This window comes from Corapipo altera, unplaced genomic scaffold (assembly GCF_003945725.1).
Source record: "Corapipo altera isolate COAL_440 unplaced genomic scaffold, ASM394572v1 343, whole genome shotgun sequence".
In the NCBI taxonomy this organism is placed as follows: Eukaryota; Metazoa; Chordata; class Aves; order Passeriformes; family Pipridae; genus Corapipo; species Corapipo altera.
Genome location: NW_020884913.1, coordinates 2,808,883 through 2,826,009, shown reverse-complemented (window position 1 = coordinate 2,826,009; position 17,127 = coordinate 2,808,883). Strand labels below are relative to the sequence as shown.

General features: G+C 48.0%; 1 protein-coding gene across 5 annotated transcripts in view; it reads left to right on the top strand.

The window, feature by feature from the left end:
* RHBDL3 (rhomboid like 3) overlaps positions 1 to 17,127 on the top strand; it is a 64,177-nt gene that overhangs the window by 33,003 nt on the left and 14,047 nt on the right. For all 5 annotated transcript variants that reach the window (XM_027654394.1, XM_027654391.1, XM_027654390.1 and 2 more), the window contains 3 exons: positions 5,521 to 5,679; positions 14,411 to 14,635; positions 15,366 to 15,514. In XM_027654394.1, coding sequence (XP_027510195.1) covers positions 14,411 to 14,635; positions 15,366 to 15,514 — 374 coding nt within the window. In that variant the 5' untranslated portion in view covers positions 5,521 to 5,679. The remainder of the gene's footprint in view (positions 1 to 5,520; positions 5,680 to 14,410; positions 14,636 to 15,365; positions 15,515 to 17,127) is intronic.

Below are 17,127 nucleotides of genomic sequence, written 5' to 3'. Positions count from 1 at the left end.
GTCAGGGAACATCCCCTATGCTTAAATGCAATCTGGCTTTGGAGAGCTGGGTGATGTTTCCAGCCCTGGGGTTCACCTCAGGTCAGAGCAATCTAACATGCCCTAAAAGTACTGCTGGGCAGCCCTTAATCACTTTATATTGTCTGGGCAGTGGTGAGTAAATTCATTATTTACAGGGGAGTGGAGTCTGCGTCACTGGGGCACTAATGTTCTACCACATGTGTTCAGGCAGCTCAGACGAGGTGAGGAGCTGCATTTCAGCGTGGATTGAAAGGCACTTACCTTTGACTGGCCTTCCTCTCTGCTGGGTAAGGGTTTTATGCTCCCACCTGCACCTCCCACTGTTGGTAGAGAGCAGGATCATTGAGCTGCTGGAAGATCATCACCACCAGGCAGTGATGCAGCTCCTGCTAAAACAGCCCCTGCTTTTTGCCCTCTCATGTGGATTATAAGAATTTCATCTTCTGCCTTGTCATTCCTTTAATCTTCATCAAAGCAGCAAATGCTACATATACTCTTGCCACAATTTGTTTTGGTTTGGTTTGTTTTTTTTTAAACAAACAGTCTCTGCTTCTGAGTCCTGGGAAAACCCGGGCTGACTGAGACCCGCAATGGGGGAAAACCCAGACTGGATCCTTCAGGCTGCTCAGGGAATTAGTGAGTAAGATTCCCTGGAAAAATGTTTTTGGGGGTACTGAGGTCCATCAGTGCTGGTCCCTTTTCAAACATCACCTCCTAATGGCACAGGAGCAGCAATTCCCCAGTGTCAGGAGTCAAGCAGGAGAGGCAGAAGGTGGCTTGGCTGAGCAGGGATCTTCTCTGGGAAATAAGGCAAAAAAGGAAGGTGTGTGCCCGGTGGAAGCACGCAAGTGGAAGTCAAGTGACCCAGGAAGAATTCAGAGATGCTGCTTGCTGCTGCAGGGAGAAAATCCGTGCGCTGGTGTGATCCCTGTGCACATCCAGGAATGCTCCTGTTGTGCCCAGTTCAGCTGTTGACTCTCCAGCTGCTCGGATGCCCCCGGGGGCTGTTTGCCATGGGGAGAGGAGCAGCTGGCTGTGCTCTGATGTCTGAGTTTTCCCAAGATACCCATTGTCTGTCTGCAGCACCAGCCTCCACCCTACTTGCTCACTCAGCCGTGTCTGATGTATCTTTAATTAAAGAGGAGGAACAATTTGAGATTTCATTTTCTTTTCTCAACCAAATTTCCTATTTTCATCAGCTTTTGTGATGCCCCCTTCCCCTTATTTTCATCTTATGGTTTTGCTGTAGAGCCTTTAGTTTGTGGTGTGTTGCTCTAATATGAGGAAGAAACAGGAGCAAAACAGCTTGTTTGGGGCGAGGGAATTAAGATCCTGGGTCAGATGGCTGCTACGGTCATTAACATATTTACATTTTTGCTTAAGAGCCTGGTTGAGGATCAGGGGAGTTAAGGGTGATTGTCATTGAAATGCGGAGGAAACCTTGCATGAAATTGCCGTTAGTGTCCTATTGTCTGGGGGGACGAGGGGGGGCAAAGGGCCTTCCTCATCCCGGCGTTGGGATGCACTCGTGTGCCCCGGTGGATGGGCACAGGCAGGAGGGACCGCGCTGGAGGAAAGCTCCGTGTGCCTGTGCTCTGGGAGCTGTTCCTGGGGAGCGCTCCCGGTGGGGCCGGACCCGCTCAGCACAGCCCCGCTCCTGCCCCAGGCACTGTCTGTCTGTCTGTCCGTCCCCGGGGCAGACAGAGGTGCCGGGCTGGACCCGGGACAGCGGGCCCTTAACGAGACCTCATGGACAGACTCGTGAAACGGCTTGTGAAGGTCAGTGGCCTCTTTTATAGCTGATGGACCCGAGGGCTTTGAGTCTGCTGTCTGGTGTTTTTGCACCGGTGCAGCCTCACCCTGAGTGCCCACTGCTCACTGGGGGCAGTTTTGGGCACCACAATAGAAAAAAGGCATTAGAGAGTGTCCAAAGGGAGCAACGAGGATGGTGAAGGGTCTGGAGGGGAAGCCTTGTGAGGAGCAGCTCAGGGCACTTGCTGTGTTCAGCCTGGAGAAGAGGAGACTGAAGGAGACCTCATTGCACTCTTCAGCATCCTCCCAAGGGGCAGTGGAGGAGCAGGTACCTCCACTCTTCACTCTCAAAGAAAATGGTATGAAGCTGAGTCAGGGGAGGTTTAGGTTGGCTATCAGGAAAACATTTTTCACCCAGAGGGTGGTTGGGCACTGAACAGGCTCCCCAGGGCAGTGGGCACAGCACCAGGCCTGTCTGAGTTCAAAAAGCATTTGCACAGCACTCTCAGGCACGTGGTGTGACTGTTGGGGATGGTCCTGTGCAGAGCCAGGAGCTGGACCCAACGATCCTTGTGAGTCCCTTCCAACTCAGCACATTGCTGATTTGCTGTGTGTGGACACAGGATCCACAAGAGCAGCTCAATCCCTTGATTTTTGTGGCCAGCTGTGATATCAGAAACAGGGTTTGAGGCAGTTTAAAGTGTTGTGGATTTTGAGCTCTGTGGTGAGAGATGAGATTTTTATGTCCTAAAAGAATTGTTATATGGTTAAAAAATTGTTTAAACATAGATAAGAGAACTCCTTTGCAGGTGGGTCTTAGAGTAGAATGTTCTGCTCCAGGTTGTGGAAGCCATGCTCTGGCCCTGCTCTGAGGCCTTTTATTTCGGATGTCAGTTGTTTATTGTTCCCCTCTTACTCTTTGATGCTGTTCAGATCCACTGTTTTACTTCAAACCTGTTTATAATTAGTATCATTAACATAATGCCAACAAATAATTATACATAATAACGTGGAAGAGAAGATCAGGCTCCCTGGGCTGTTTGCACTACTGAAAACACCAGCTGCCTTCTGCCACTGCTTTGGTTTGGGTGGGACAAGCAGCAAGACCTGAGCTGGAGGAGGAATGCTGGTGCCTGCTGGTATGAGAAAGAAGCATCCTTGGAGCAGAGGCTCATCTGTAGCCAGCAAACAGGCTTCACTGTGCCTTTGGAAAGCCAGCAGCCAGTGACAGTGACATCCTGAGTGACAGGATCTGTCTGCTGTAGCACTAGTGAGTCTGGAGTCATTAGTGTGCCTTGTGGGCTGGTTTGAAGCTCTGAAGCAGTTGTGTAATTCTTGTTCTTGGTTGCAAAATCTTTGTTTTTGGAAGGCTTTAAAGCAGAACAAAGTCTAGGAAAAGTGGTTTGTGATCTGAGCAGCTCTTTTATGCTCTGGGGACCTGTGTGCTCCAGCTCAGTATCTCCTCTGCCCTTTGAAGGAACAACCACGTTCCCTGTGGCTGTGGTTTGGTCTTTCCTGCAAAGTCCAGCAGTGAGCACAGGGCATGGAGACAGTCCCACACTTCAGTCACTGACCCTGGCCCTCAAAGTAGAGGGGGATTTAAACCTTCAAGGAGCATATGGTTTTGTCCTAGACAAGACACCTGACACCTTAAATGTTAAGATATAGTTAAAGTGGTGCAGTTAAGTAAGATGTTGGTTAGGTCAGATGTTTTCAGGAAACAAAGAAGCAGTATTTATGGGATTGCAGGTCTTAGATCCATTCACTGAATGACTCATCTCCCAGCTTCTGCAAATTCCCCTTGAGAAAGGTCATCTCAGGTATTATGCTAATAATCCTGTATTTCCTGGGGATGTGTCTCTGGGATTGGGCACTGCAAATTTAGGCTGGTTTGGGAGTCCCAGCAGGAGCCAAAAAGCAACAGAGCTGAGCCTGAGTGCAGAGGCCCTGATTTCTGGGCTTAGTTTTAGAGTTTGATCTGTTAACTCAAAGCATCAGAGTAGGCCAGAGTAGGGGAGCTAAACTTCTCCAGGGATTATTATTAAGCCCTTGTTTAACAGTAAACAGCTGATGAAATCCACCTTTGGCTCTGGGTGCCAGCTGTCAGGGAGGTACATCCAGGACACCTCACAAGGGCAGGACAACCTTTGGCAGAGAGCAGGGGAGAGTGCCCAGCTCTGACTGTGCACAGGTCACTTGGTTTATCTTGCTTTATGTAATCCCCAGGTTCCTCACAGAGGGGCTACTGCTTTGCCAAAAGGCAGACAGCCCTACTCCAGCAGGAGCTGTGATCTCCCCTCCTCAGGTCAGACAGCTCCTCCTCAGCCCAGCAGAGTGCCCGGGAGCAGCAGCACAAAGGTGCTCAGGCCAGGAGGAGATGGAGCCAGATCCTCACACACGGGCACTGCATCCTCTAAACAAGCTGCCCATGGCTGAGGCTGGTCTGTTTTAGAGCTGTTCTGCTCCCGGTGCCAGCCCTGCTGCTGGCAGGCTGCACCCTCTGCCACCTCCTCCTGCCCACCTCCTCCCGTGCCAAGTAAGCGTCTGACCGAGGGCCCGGCGCCTGCTCAGCTTCTGTTCTCTGTTAGGAAAGAGCCAGGATTGTCGGGACCTTTTTGGCTCTGCCAAGGCCCTATTATGTCCCAAATGTTTCCATGAAAAGACTCCCTCCTGACCACCCTGCCCCCTGACAGCCATTCAGTCCAGCCAACAAGCTTGATATCATTATCTACAAAAGGAGGCCACTGAGCACCAGGGTCCTCACAGCCAAGTTTGGGAAATCAAAGGCAAATCTCCCAGCAACAGGGAGCTGCTGGAGATCAGACTGCACAGGGCTAGTGAGGGCTGGCCTGGCAGCTTGCAGCAGTTTTCCAAGCACCAAAGAACCGTACTCAGTGTGGTGCCAGCACTGGCTTTGCCATGGCTGTGCCCTGCGAGCCGGCAGCCCCTCACAGAGGGCCCTGGGGAGCTCAGCATGGCCTGAGGCTGCTGGAACAGCTCTCAGTTTGGACAGCTTTGTAAAGGTGTCTCCCTTCAGTCAGTGGCATTTTTAGGAGGTTAACCACTTAGTCTGAGGGAAAACAGTGATGTTTTTGGTCAGAGTGGGAGTCCCTCCAGACCTCACCTGGGACTTTCCTTCTAATGACTCTGATTTATGTTCTCAAAGTGGCGTGTGGCTGCCTTGTCATTTTTAGTTTGACATAATATTCACCTGCTTTGCTCTCTGTCCAAAGACTTTCCCTCCAAAACATCTTAAAATAGCTCTTCAGCAGTGAAAGCACTTGCCATTGTGATGGCATCTGTAGAGGTGATCTGGAAAGGTGACTGTCAAAAACACTGAGCACAGAAAGGGCTTGAGGAGGGATGGCATATTCATGTGGTGCAATTGTGTTAGGAAATAGAGGAGTAAAACCATTTTCAGTATGTTTTATCTCACAGACTGCATCTCTGGTTTGCTTGATTGTCCAGATAGAGAGGGATGTAAAAAAACAGAGGAGAAATGATGATGCAGAGGGAAGGCAGGTGAAGGGAGTGGACGTAGCTGAAGCTCGGGTGGAGATGAGATGGGATGGTGGTGTGGGTGATAGTGCCTGTGCTCACCCCTCTCTGCAGCAGCCCCTGGGTGACTGCAGGGCAGTGTCACCAAAGCCTGGAGCAGGCCCTGGGGGTCTGCAGTGGGTGATGGATGCACAAGAGGTGTGTGTAACATGGAATGGTTAACTCTGGCCCTTTCCCCTCCCGTCCCAGTTCGATCCTGACAACACTGGCTACATCAGCACTGAGAAGTTCCGCTCCCTCCTCCAGAGACACGGCTCGGAGCTGGACCCCCACAAGCTGGAGGTGCTGCTGGCCCTGGCTGACAGCAACTCTGAGGGCAGGATCTGCTACCAGGACTTCGTCAACCTGGTGAGTGTGTGGCTGGCAGGGCCTGTCAGCCCCTGGCCCTGCTGCAAACAGGGGCTGTGCAGGGACAGACTCTCTCTCTCTCTTTCCCTCCCTCTATCAAGACCAGTGTTTGCTGTATGCCTGCACCACATTCTGCTTGGACTTGCTGAAACATTCAGTGGTGACTGAACTGTTAAACCAAGAGCTGAGTTGCTGCTGATTTTTCCAGGGAAACAAATTTGCATGGGAAGGAACTGTGGGAGCTATTGTAAGAAGATCATGAAGCTATGTCTGCTGCTGGTGTAGAGGCTTTTGCTCTCAATATCACTTGTTAGGTGCAACAAGGAGCCATTTGTTTGCAAGCAGACGTCTGTCAGTCTGGATGTCTCCTGTTTTATCTAGAGATTTCAGCACTTCCAGACAAAAATGTATAGATAACATTGTGTTGACGTGCTGGGTGGAGTCACATTGCACTGCTCTAGGCATCAACAGCAGCAGGGAGGAATTATTTCTAGGTCACGTTCATTTTATCCCAGGTGAGACGCCTCAGACTGCATGAGTCATGATCTGGATGCCTCTCTATCTCTACTAATGAGTCAATTAGTGAAGGGATGGCTCTTTTTCTTGTCAAGGCAGTTTGTTGAGTCAACACAAACGTAGGCATGTGTTGTCAGATGTCCAGAATGGCCTAGACATGTTGTTTGCAAGATGTCTTGAGCAGTGGCCAGTCAGGGGCTTTGCCTTTGCACACCTGAGTCCCAGCAGCTTTAGTGCAGCAGTGAGACAAACCTGGGTGAGACAAAGTCACTGAGCAATGGAAGCTCATGTCCCTAAGGTTTCAGTGGAAAGCTGGATGTGTTCTGGATGCAGAGCGTAGTCATTTGCCTCTCTATGTGTTGCTGCAGTCAACGTCAGGATTTGATGCCTTCCTTTGTCGTGGTCACTCATGCATGTGCTTTGGGTTTAGAAAGAAAGTGTCTTCTGTATGTCCTGACTTCACATCAGTCAGAAGAGTATGATTACATGACCCAGCATTGAAGGATCCAGGTCACAGCCTCTGTCAGGCCATGGGCATTGTCAAGGTGACAGTGATGCAATCCCAGACCTGCTGTATCTAACCAGGCTGTCTTGGTAGCCCCTTGCCTGGGGATACAGTAGAAGAAATGCAGCAGCTATTAAAGAGATCACAGTAGTGTGAGGTTTTCCTCAGCTCCAGCATAACAAACAGTGTGGTCCACGGCACTCAGCAGTGCATTTAGAGCAATAGCTGCTTGTTCTACAGTTTGGGATATTCAAAGTCCCGTGCAGGCATTCACTACTTGGGCTGCACTGCACTTGGGTAGCAGGACGAGGTATCATCTCATTTATTTTGCAGAAATGGTGGCCCAGGGCCAGCCAACACAGTGGCACCAGGCTCAGGAGCAGAACTGGGCCTTTTCCTCTCTCCTGGCTCCGCTGGGCTCGGGAGCAGCACGAGCTAATGAGAGGCAGGTGGGAGTGAAATGCTTCTACATCCTGCTCCTTTGGGAATAGGGGATCCTGCCAGCTCACACCCACCTGATGGATTTCTGCAAAATGGCAAATTTTCTTCACTGCTATTGAATGACTCCTGTAAAGAAACCATTGATTTTCCTGTCATCAGCCCCTCCATCCTTGTCTGCATTTTTTTTGCACTTTCCAATCAATAAGCAATGCAAATGCCAGAACATTAAACTACTTACAAATGACACCTCACTTCTCCTCTACTTTCTATTGATTCCCAACATCCAAACTTTTTTAGGGCTCCTTCTCTTTTCTCTGCCTTTTGAACTTCCTGATGGAAAGCAACAGCACAGTTGGCCCAGAATCCCTGTGAAATCAGGGATTTCCTTCACTTCACAGCTGTCAGTCCTGGAAACTCTGTATGGTGGTGTTTAGGTGCATGTTTGTGCTTGATGATCATCAGCCACCTCTGCTTTTTGCTCAAGTTAATTTGTCTATATCAGTAGCTTAGCAAGAATTGACCTGCTCCCCAGATTGATGGTGCTGGCTGTGAGGAAAGGCTGCTGATTTTACTAAATGCAGAGGTTTTACAAGCACAGCTCTTGTGTGTGGTTTTCCTTTTCTGCAGCATCGTCACAAGCACCAAGAACTCTGCCTGCTCCCTCAAACACTGTGATCCCCAGCTAAAGGACTGTTATTGAGCAAAGCTGTGTTCTCCTGTGATGTCAAAATGCTTTGTGAACTTCTAGATGCACCAAAAATGTTGTTATAGGGCTCCTGACCTTAATAAGGACGTCCACACATGTGCTTGCTCTCAGCTCAGGCAAACACCTTAAATCTCTGAAATTGGAAGTTTTGCAATATGAGAATAGACCCTGGAAATCACTCTGGAAATAAATTGAGTAATGAATAAATTCAGGGAAGCTGAAGGCTCCTGGTGTGATCTGCAAACAGAAAAGGCTGAAAAAAATCAGATAGGCAACTCATTGGAAATTCCTGCTTCTCTGTATGTATGAAATTCGTCTCATGTAGTTGTAAAACACAATGCTGCAATCATACCCATTTCTGTTTCTGCACTGGGACTTGCAAGAACAGCACAAAGCAGCTTCAGATGGGGCTTCTTATCCTGTGTCTGAGACAGTGCAGAATAACAAAGTGTTTCCTGTCCAGGTGGAGGCATCTCATGCCTCTCTGCTGTCTGATGGCTTTTCTGCATGGGGAGAGATGCTAAAAATGCACAGAGAACATTCTGGCTGTGAGCAGCACAGGCCACAGGAGGAGACAACAGACCAAGGTGTTTAACCAACTTTGCTGCTTCTAGAGAGGAGACAAGCCAGGAGGGAATTACAGCTGAGATGTTATTTGCTGGATCCTTGCTGAACAGCAGTTGCTGTTGGCACTCCTGGACTACTCCACAGAACACCCTGTGAACTGGAATGGAGCTAAAGAAGTCAGCAGTAAGCTCTGAGACAGAGTTCATGTGACTTGGGAAAAAGAAAACACCGCTGCTTCCAACAGAAATGTGGAGCTGTAGCTTTGTAGTAACTTGAAGCTGATGTGGCACCTCAGTAATGCACAAAATGTATTAGCTAATTAAATGTACAGCCTTTGTTTTCCAGATCAAGGATTACCACCCAGTTTGCTTTCCCTGGCCTTGCTGGCTCCGAGGGACAGGCTGATTCTACCTCATTTTCAGTGATCAGCACTCATTTTTGTAGCACTGTGTAACAATACTCAGGTCACCCTAATCCAAACTGTTCTGGTGGCAGCACACTCTACCCTTCAGAGAAAGATTTCCCTCAGTTTTTGTGATTCCCTCTGACTTGCTCAGTGTGCTGCCAGGCTGCAAATCCTGCCTCTTCAAGTGAAGAAATAAAACTGGAGAGGGCAGCAAGGAACCTGCAGCCTCTGCTCTTCCTCCTCATGAGTTACAGATGAGCAGGTCTGTTGGCCACCAGAGAAGGTGAGAGGAGGATCTTTGCAGGAGTTTCTCTACTTCATGGAAGAAGCTGGAAATGATTAGGTGTTAGTGGAAGGGTGTCTTGTGCTATAGGCTGCTGAGCAGGACATTCAAAGGGGCATTACTGAGTCAAAATATCGCTGGAGTCTTAAAAACAAGATAAAATCTGGGGGTGAGGGAGATGAAATGGCTTCCCAGAGTCTCACGGTCTGTGCTCGTGGATGCAGTAGAAATACAAAGGTGAAGGTTTAAATGCCAACTCTCTCATCCTGGGGATCTGTGAAGGTGTTTGAAGAGAAGAGCAGGACTGACTGAGGGGATAAAATACTTTGGGATTGTGTTGCAGTCCACAAACAAAAGCGATGAGTCCAAAGTGGATCCTGGAATGTTGTAAGTGGGAAACGAGCTGGAGGCTTTGACTGGCCCTTTACAGCTTCATCAGTCTATAGGAATTTATCATGTCTGATCCTAAAGGAAAAAAACAGCAAAATAATGAATTCCCACTGTAGTTTTAACACTTCCATGGACTTGTAAGACTCTGTGATGCAGCACAGAAAGATATTTTAAGATGCTCTCCATTCAAGGACAGTTAAACTTAAGTCCATTAGATACTGGCTAAAAGCAGCAGCAGAAGAGAGGACTTTCTTCCAAGTAAACTAGTCTGGCAAACAATCATTCTGCCAATTAAAGTGAAACTTAGCATAGAAATTTCCATCCCAAGCCATGATTCCTCACCTGTTTTCAGTCACATACATTCAAAACCAGAGAAGTGCAATGTCAGCTTAAATGGTAGTTTTAATTGTGTGCATGTCTAAAATACACACATGAGTGGGAAATGTTATAAAGATATGGTTTTTTTTTAAAAAATTGCTTCAGAAAATTCATCTGGATTAATTTCAGTTGTGGAATCTTTCCCAGCACCCATGGTAAGTGGAACAGGCATTGGGGGTTTGGAGTTTCAAACTTGCCATGTTCTGACACAACATTATTTGAAGCACAATGTTGGTCTTGTCCTGCAAGCAACTAACTTTGGAATCTGAAAGTGGTTTGCCTTTTCTGTTGGGAGTGCTGGGAGGTCTAAGCCTGGCACATTTAATAGGCAAAACCTTGAGCAGGGAAGACCCCTGCAATGACCAGGATAATTTATTTGGTCTCTTCTGCCTCTTTTTTTTTTTTGAGTAACCACTGCTTGGTCAGACCAAATCAGGATGTTGGTATTTGCTTTTTTTCCCAGTTGATACTGTTTGGGAAAGTGCCACCAGGTTGACTCAGAGGATGTGAACATCTGTGACAGATGAACTTGATGCTGAGCTATGAGCTTTGGGAAAAGCCAGCTCTACCCACATTAGCATTTTGTAGAAGTGCAGAGTGAGGGAAGGAAATAAATGTGAATCTTGAAAGCAAAATTGATTGGAGAGGTTGCATTTGTAAGTAAAGTGGGTTATAAAACTGGAGCTGGCAGAGGCTTTTAAAAAGCTTGTGCTAACTTCTGATTTAGTGTTCTGTGTCTTGGAGGATCAGAGCTGAATGCAAGGCCTGTCACAGAGCTGGGTGTGTTTAAAAATAGCTCCAGACCAGCCTCAGAGGTGCAATACGTAATGGGCAGAAATCCAGGTTTTTCAAAACCTCCTGAGTGAGGCTGAAGAAAGCCATAAAAGGGTTCTGTGCCCCACACGAGCTGTGAAACTGGAGATGGGGGAAATGCTGTGTGATTATCTGAGGGAGCCACAGCAGTACAGGTGGCCAAGGAGCACAGAGGAGCTGGGCTGCCAGAGGGAATGGACAGCTCCCATTGCAGGCTGCAGATCAGCCCAGCCCGGTTCCAGACTTTGCACCTTCCCAAAGTTTGCCACTGTCCCACATTAGACAGCGAGGACTCATCCTAAGTTTTGATGTTTTCAGTGTTGAAGACAGATTCGTGTCTATGTAGGAAAATACTTTCCTTTTGGACAGAGGTACCAAACCCAGCCTTTGAGTGGAGCTGGAGCACTAAGCCTGGCTTTGTTTGGATATGGTAATGCCAAAGGGCAGAGGTGGCAGCTCCTGGGCACCAGTCAGGTCAGCTTGGCTATTCTGCAAGGGAAGTTTCTGTCTCTCTGCATAATAACATTTTGCAGGCCTGAAGGGCTGAGGGAATGTGTTGTTTCCCCACTTCTACCTTCGCTCTCCACACACAGATTGCTGTGCCCATCTGCTTGCAGCTTTATTATCACACTCATTACAGAAGTCACAGACCAGTTGCATGAAGAGAAGTGGGATGGGCTGCCATGGGCTTCTGGAGCTGCAGTAATGTGCAGGCCAACAATGGGCCCAGTGTTCTTTCAGCTGGTGATTAAGTACTTGGCTCATAAATACCAATATTATGTAATTCCAAAATCAAGTCAGCAAATTGTGACCATATGCGAGACTCCGTTTAGGAAGACTTGAGTCTTCCAAAGTCAGTCTGAGGAACAAAACAGGCTTCTGATTAAGAGCTGGTGAGAGCAGCAGTAGTGACTTAATCCTCTTGCCTCTCCTCATGCCCATCTCCTCCTCACTTGGTCCAAAGGCCTGTGGGGTTCTGTGAGTAGGGCCAGGACTGTGCTGTTTCCTTGAGCCCTGGCCCTGGCAGTCAGCTCTCATGTCAGCTTCTCTGTGAGGTGTGGAAGGTCCTGTGGTTTATTTTCCTCTGGAAGGAGGAAGGCAGAGCTTTCTGCTGAACAGAAGGGCTTGAAAGCTGTGCAGCCTAGTGATCAGATAAGTTGTGCAACTTGGATTCTAACTCCAGTTTACGGCCTAGGGCAAGTCACTGAGTGTTGGGAGGTCCAGGTTCCCACCTCCCCAGGGGAGCCAGAGGCTTTGTTCACCTAAGGTGTGATTTCCACAGTGATCCTGCAATATTTTGCTCTTAAAGTTAAGAAGACCTTTCCCTCCTGATTTGTTTTTAGTATGTTGAGGAACACCTTCAGAAACACCATGCTGATGAATTTGCAGTGCCCTGGCTGTTGTCTGGGCTCGTCAGCAGGACTGCAGAGAGGTCACTGGGGTGACAGGGCAGTGCTGAGTCCAGGTGACTGAACTGAGCCAGTCCCTTTGTGTCCTGCTCAGCAATAACAGAGGATTCAGCAGTGCCTGTGTTGGATCCTCTGCTCAACAGACACATGGAAATGGTTGTTAAGAGCCCAGCACAGACATGAACATCAGCAGCCTTTGCAGTTCCCTGCCCATCTCTCTTGGCAGTCTCTGCAGGGATGATCTGCTGAGGGTGGTCAGCACTTCTGGATGCTGAACTGCAACAGTGATTTTCCTTTGAAAACAATTATATTTTCCACTGAATGCTGCAGCAGGGAAAAGCACTGACTGTTCGGTGGAAGGCAGGAAATCACACATGTCACTGTAATTAGAATAAGCACATCAGCAGCTTCAGTCAACTGTCTGGTATCTTCAGGCCAGTTTATAGTTTCAGTCTGGATTTATTCTTGCCCACAAGAGGAGCAAAGCAGAGAGAACAGAATGAACGGTGTGAGGGAGCACGCACAGAACGGCTCCCACAGGCTGCTCGGAACTGACCTGGAGTGAAGCTTTCTTCTGCAGACACAGTGAGCTCACCAGGTGGCTAAAGGTACCTTTGAAACATCTGTTACCTACCAGAAAGCATCTCACACATCCTAAGGAAAGCATTACACTTGGTGGGTGTTTCTCTGTGACAACATTGTCTTTCAATATAAGTGGGCTTTCTTAATGCAACAGAAGATCACCATCTTCAATTGCCCCTCATCTTCCCCAGTTTTAAATAAAAGCTTTTGGGTGATAGACTTGAGAAGACTGGAAGAAAGATCTTTGTGGACCTTTTTTATTTTCCTTCTTTGCCTCTTCTGCTTCTTTAACCAGAAATGTTGTTTTATAACTGTTTTCTGAATGAGCGAAGGAAAGAGAGAGAAAAGGAGAGAGTCATTAGGGTAAACCATCTTCTCACTGAAAGAACTCAAAGAGAACAGCAACAACAACAAATTTTTCCCAAGTTTTTAAAAAATTAAGAACATCAGTTCCCTGTCAGTGTTCCTGTGGGAGGGACAGGCTGCAAACTGAAGCTGAGGAGGGATGGGAAGCTGCTTGGGAGAGTGGGTGCAGTGCCATCACCTCAGATGGCCCCTGGCCTTCCTGCACTGATTAACAGGAGGTGGTTCCCTGCAGTGATTACTGTGGTTTAAGCAGCTTGGTCCAGCTTGGAGCTATTCCCCATCTGACTGGGCAGTGGGCTTTGCTGGCTTTGGGATATCAGCTGGAACCAGTGTGATCCAAGACAACTGGGAGGCAATGGTGTGAGTGTCATCTCTTCTTCAGTTCTGGGAAACTGGAGATGCTGCTGAGAGCATTTAGCAGTTCTCCCAGAAGAAGGACCAGGCTGTCATGTTTGCTTTGCTGCCTGTTTACTGTAAAAGGTCCCTCTGCAGAGGTCTGTGTGCACAGTGAGGCTTTGGAGCTTCCTGCCAAAGATTCAGCCAGTACAGACAGTGACTCTAATGCAGGAGGTTTGTTTGACATCAGGGCTAATTAGCAATTATCCAAATCTTGGAGCAAGCTCTTTCAGACCTGGTTTGTTCCCCCGCCCCCAGCAGGCTCGGCATAAAATTCCATCTGCCTAATTTGCAAATGCAATTGCTTTAATTATGCATCCAAATTGGGAAAGTGTGTGCTCAAAAAGATAGACAGCTAAATCTATGCATGTAAGATGATAATGTATATACAAATTAGCTGTGAGCCTACTCCATCTCAGAACCTGCCCCCTCTGAGGATGACTTTTAAAAGAAGCCTTGTTAAGACTTCCAGGCTTACAGGAGCTAAGACAGCCTGTACACAGGATTAATTTGTTGTTTTGTTGCTGTTGCTTGTGCAGTTTTGTTCTACACAAAGAGATGATTTTCTTTGCCCAGAGCCAACTCCTGCCACAAGGGTTAGAGGTGCTGTGAATGTACCTGCTGCTACACTAGAGAAACTTTCTGCCCCAAGAGATGACAAGTGCAGGGAAGTGAGATTGAGCAGGGATGGAGGACACAGGGATGTGGATCGTGATAACTGATGGTGAAGGCTGGAGAACGGGCCAGGGAGCTCAGCCGGGTGCATCAACAGCCTCTGTTGTGCCCTCACCTCATTTATTGGCATCATCATGGCAGCCCTTGGTACTGGTTTTCCCTGGGTCATCCTGAGGCTCCGTTCCTACAGCTCAGCCTGGTGGGGTCTCTCTGCTGCCAAACCGGCGCTGTTTTCTCGGGGTGGTTGTGCCAGGCCTTGCTTTGCCCTCATGGCTTCTTCCTTTTCTTTTTGACCCAGATGAGCAACAAGAGGTCGAACAGTTTCCGCCAGGCCATCCTGCAGGGGAACAGGAGGCTGTGCAGCAAGGCCCTGCTGGAGGAGACGGGGCTGAGCCTCTCGCAGAGGCTGATCCGGCACGTGGCCTACGAGACTCTGCCGCGGGAGATCGACCGCAAGTGGTACTACGACAGCTACACCTGCTGCCCCCCGCCCTGGTTCATGATCACCATCACTATTGTGGAGGTAAGTACCCCAAAAAGCTCTGGGAGCCCTCCCCATGCTGCCAAAGGCTCTGCTGGGGCACAAACAAGGGTCAGAGTGGGACTCGTTTAGATCCAGGCGAGGACAAACATGAAGCTTGTGGCCACTTCGGTTCCCTGTCGGGGTGTGTGTAAGTAGAACTATGATCCTGTCATTGAAACAATTTGTGTATGACAGAACTTGGGAAACTATAGCCCTGTCATTGAAACAATTTTTGTATGACACTGCAGAACTTGGGAAACTACAGCAAAACTTTCTGAGGAGTGAAAATTGGACAGTTCTAAGGAAACTGGTATTTTAATAATGGAATTGGAAGACAAATTTTTGTATGGCTGCCTCTGTTCCGTGAACAGAGAGAAAGAGGAGGGGAGAGAAACTGGGTTAAATATTCTGACCTGCTCTTCTGTTGCCCAGATGAGATCTCAGGACAGCTGCTGAGTAATGTGCTGGAGAGAGGAGGATATAACATGGGCCTGATCAGTAGGGTGCTGAGTTCCTGACTCAGTGGCTGGTGTGTTACAGAAGGCCATATATAGAGTTACCTCAATGTGTTGCAGGTTCCTCAAAACAGGGAACTTTCGTGCTGTGTGATGCTGTCAAATGAGAGAAAAATTATTGTATATGCAACTTATTTCTCAATGATTTTGAGCTACAAAGTGCTTTTCAGTGAGAAAAGGCATTTGCTCACCAAGGAATCTCTCTGCTCTTCTAGGTTGCCTTTTTTCTTTACAATGGAGTGGTATTAGACAGATTTGTGCTGCAAGTCAGCCACCCCTTGTACCTGAAGAATGCACTGCTGTACCATCCCCAGCTCCGTGCTCAGGCTTGGAGGTACCTAACCTACATATTCATGCATGCAGGGTGAGTACTGACAAACTGGAGATTCCCCACAGGCCAGGTTCCCCAGAGAGAGGGAGGAGGAGGAGGAGGAAGTGACAGAATCAGCTCAGAAATAAATTTTTAAAAATCAATTCTATATTGTGTGTAAAAATCTGGAGCTGTTGTGGAGTGTTGAGCTGTGGGGCGCAACCTTTTGCAGCTCTCTGAAGGGAGAAGGCAACATGAGGAATTTCAGAGATGTCACTCTTTTCCCCAGCAGTGTTGGCACCATCTTGCTGTACCCTTCCCAAAACTCACCAGGTCCAAGCCCAGTGTCCCACTAAAGGAGCTGTGCAGGTGGTAGGACAAGTCTGCAAGGATGCTGGACTGGTACTTAAGGACTCCAAGGATGTGTTCTTGCTAGACTGCCTAGCTGGGGTTGGAAAAGTCACTTAGATGTGCCTGTGATATGTCATCACTGAGGAATGTCCCTCCTGCAGGGACTGAGGTAATGCCTGGAAGCCAAGGCTGAGCTCCCAGTTGGTCCACACTGTACAAACACCAGTGTTCCCAAAGAGCTGCCAATCCACTGACCACATGGACAGAGAAAGGTCCATCTCATGCAAAATGCAAAAGGTGCACAGTAAAATGAATCCTCCTACATTCATATGCAGCAGACTTGGGAAAAGAATACAAGGCATGGGATCCTAACTCTCTTCTAGCCCTCCCAAAATTCCAACAGACTTAGCTATGTGATGTTTCTGATGCCATGGTGATGAGTGAGTGCCACAGGAAAAGTTCATCCCTGTACAAAACACTCTACCCCCTCAGAGCAGTTTCTCAGATCATTATCTTCACACATTCCTGGCAGATAATTGCAATTTTCTTTAATTCTGTCATTGAAAAAATTACAGCAACAAGCCTTTCAGCAGTAGTTTAGAGTTTGAAACTGCATAAGGACCCTTTGTTCTTAAATAGAAAGCCTTTCCTATCAGTCAATGTTCTTCTATGAAAGATCAAGCTGATCTTTTTCTTTTTCCATGGATCTGATGGAAGATATGCTGATGTCTCTTCTCTGCCATGGAATAACTGCCTTGGGGTGTAATTGCCCTGAAGCACAAAATGTGCCCCAGATCTCTGGATAAAAATCACAGGACAGAACAGACTCTACTCAAGGGAAGAGTAGGAAAAAGTTTTTAGAAGAAGCTTCTGAACGTGGCAAAATCTGTACTCTGTGTGTTGAGTCCCTCCAAGGAATCCACTGGACACAGGTTTCAGTGTGAAAGAGGAGACTGCTGGGCTTAGGCACGGGGCTGGTTTGGTGACATGAGAAGTGGGAATTTCTGTTGCTGAGGACAGGGGAAAAACTGGGCTTGGAAAAGGAAAGAACACTTGATTTTAGCTAATGTTGATTTGTATTTGGGCTTTCTGCTGCTGGTGATGGTGTTTCACTGCATCACTCACACGACCACAGGTTGCTTTGGGGATCTGTTTGCAGAGAAGCACCTGCACAGGGACAGGTTTTGTGTCCTGCTTCCCTAAGCTGTGCCAGGTGACCCTTCCCTGGAGCAGGCAGGACTCTGGCATTGCTCACAGTCCCAGGTTTATGTCACACACTCCCAGGTTTATGTCACACACTCCCAGGTTTATGTCAC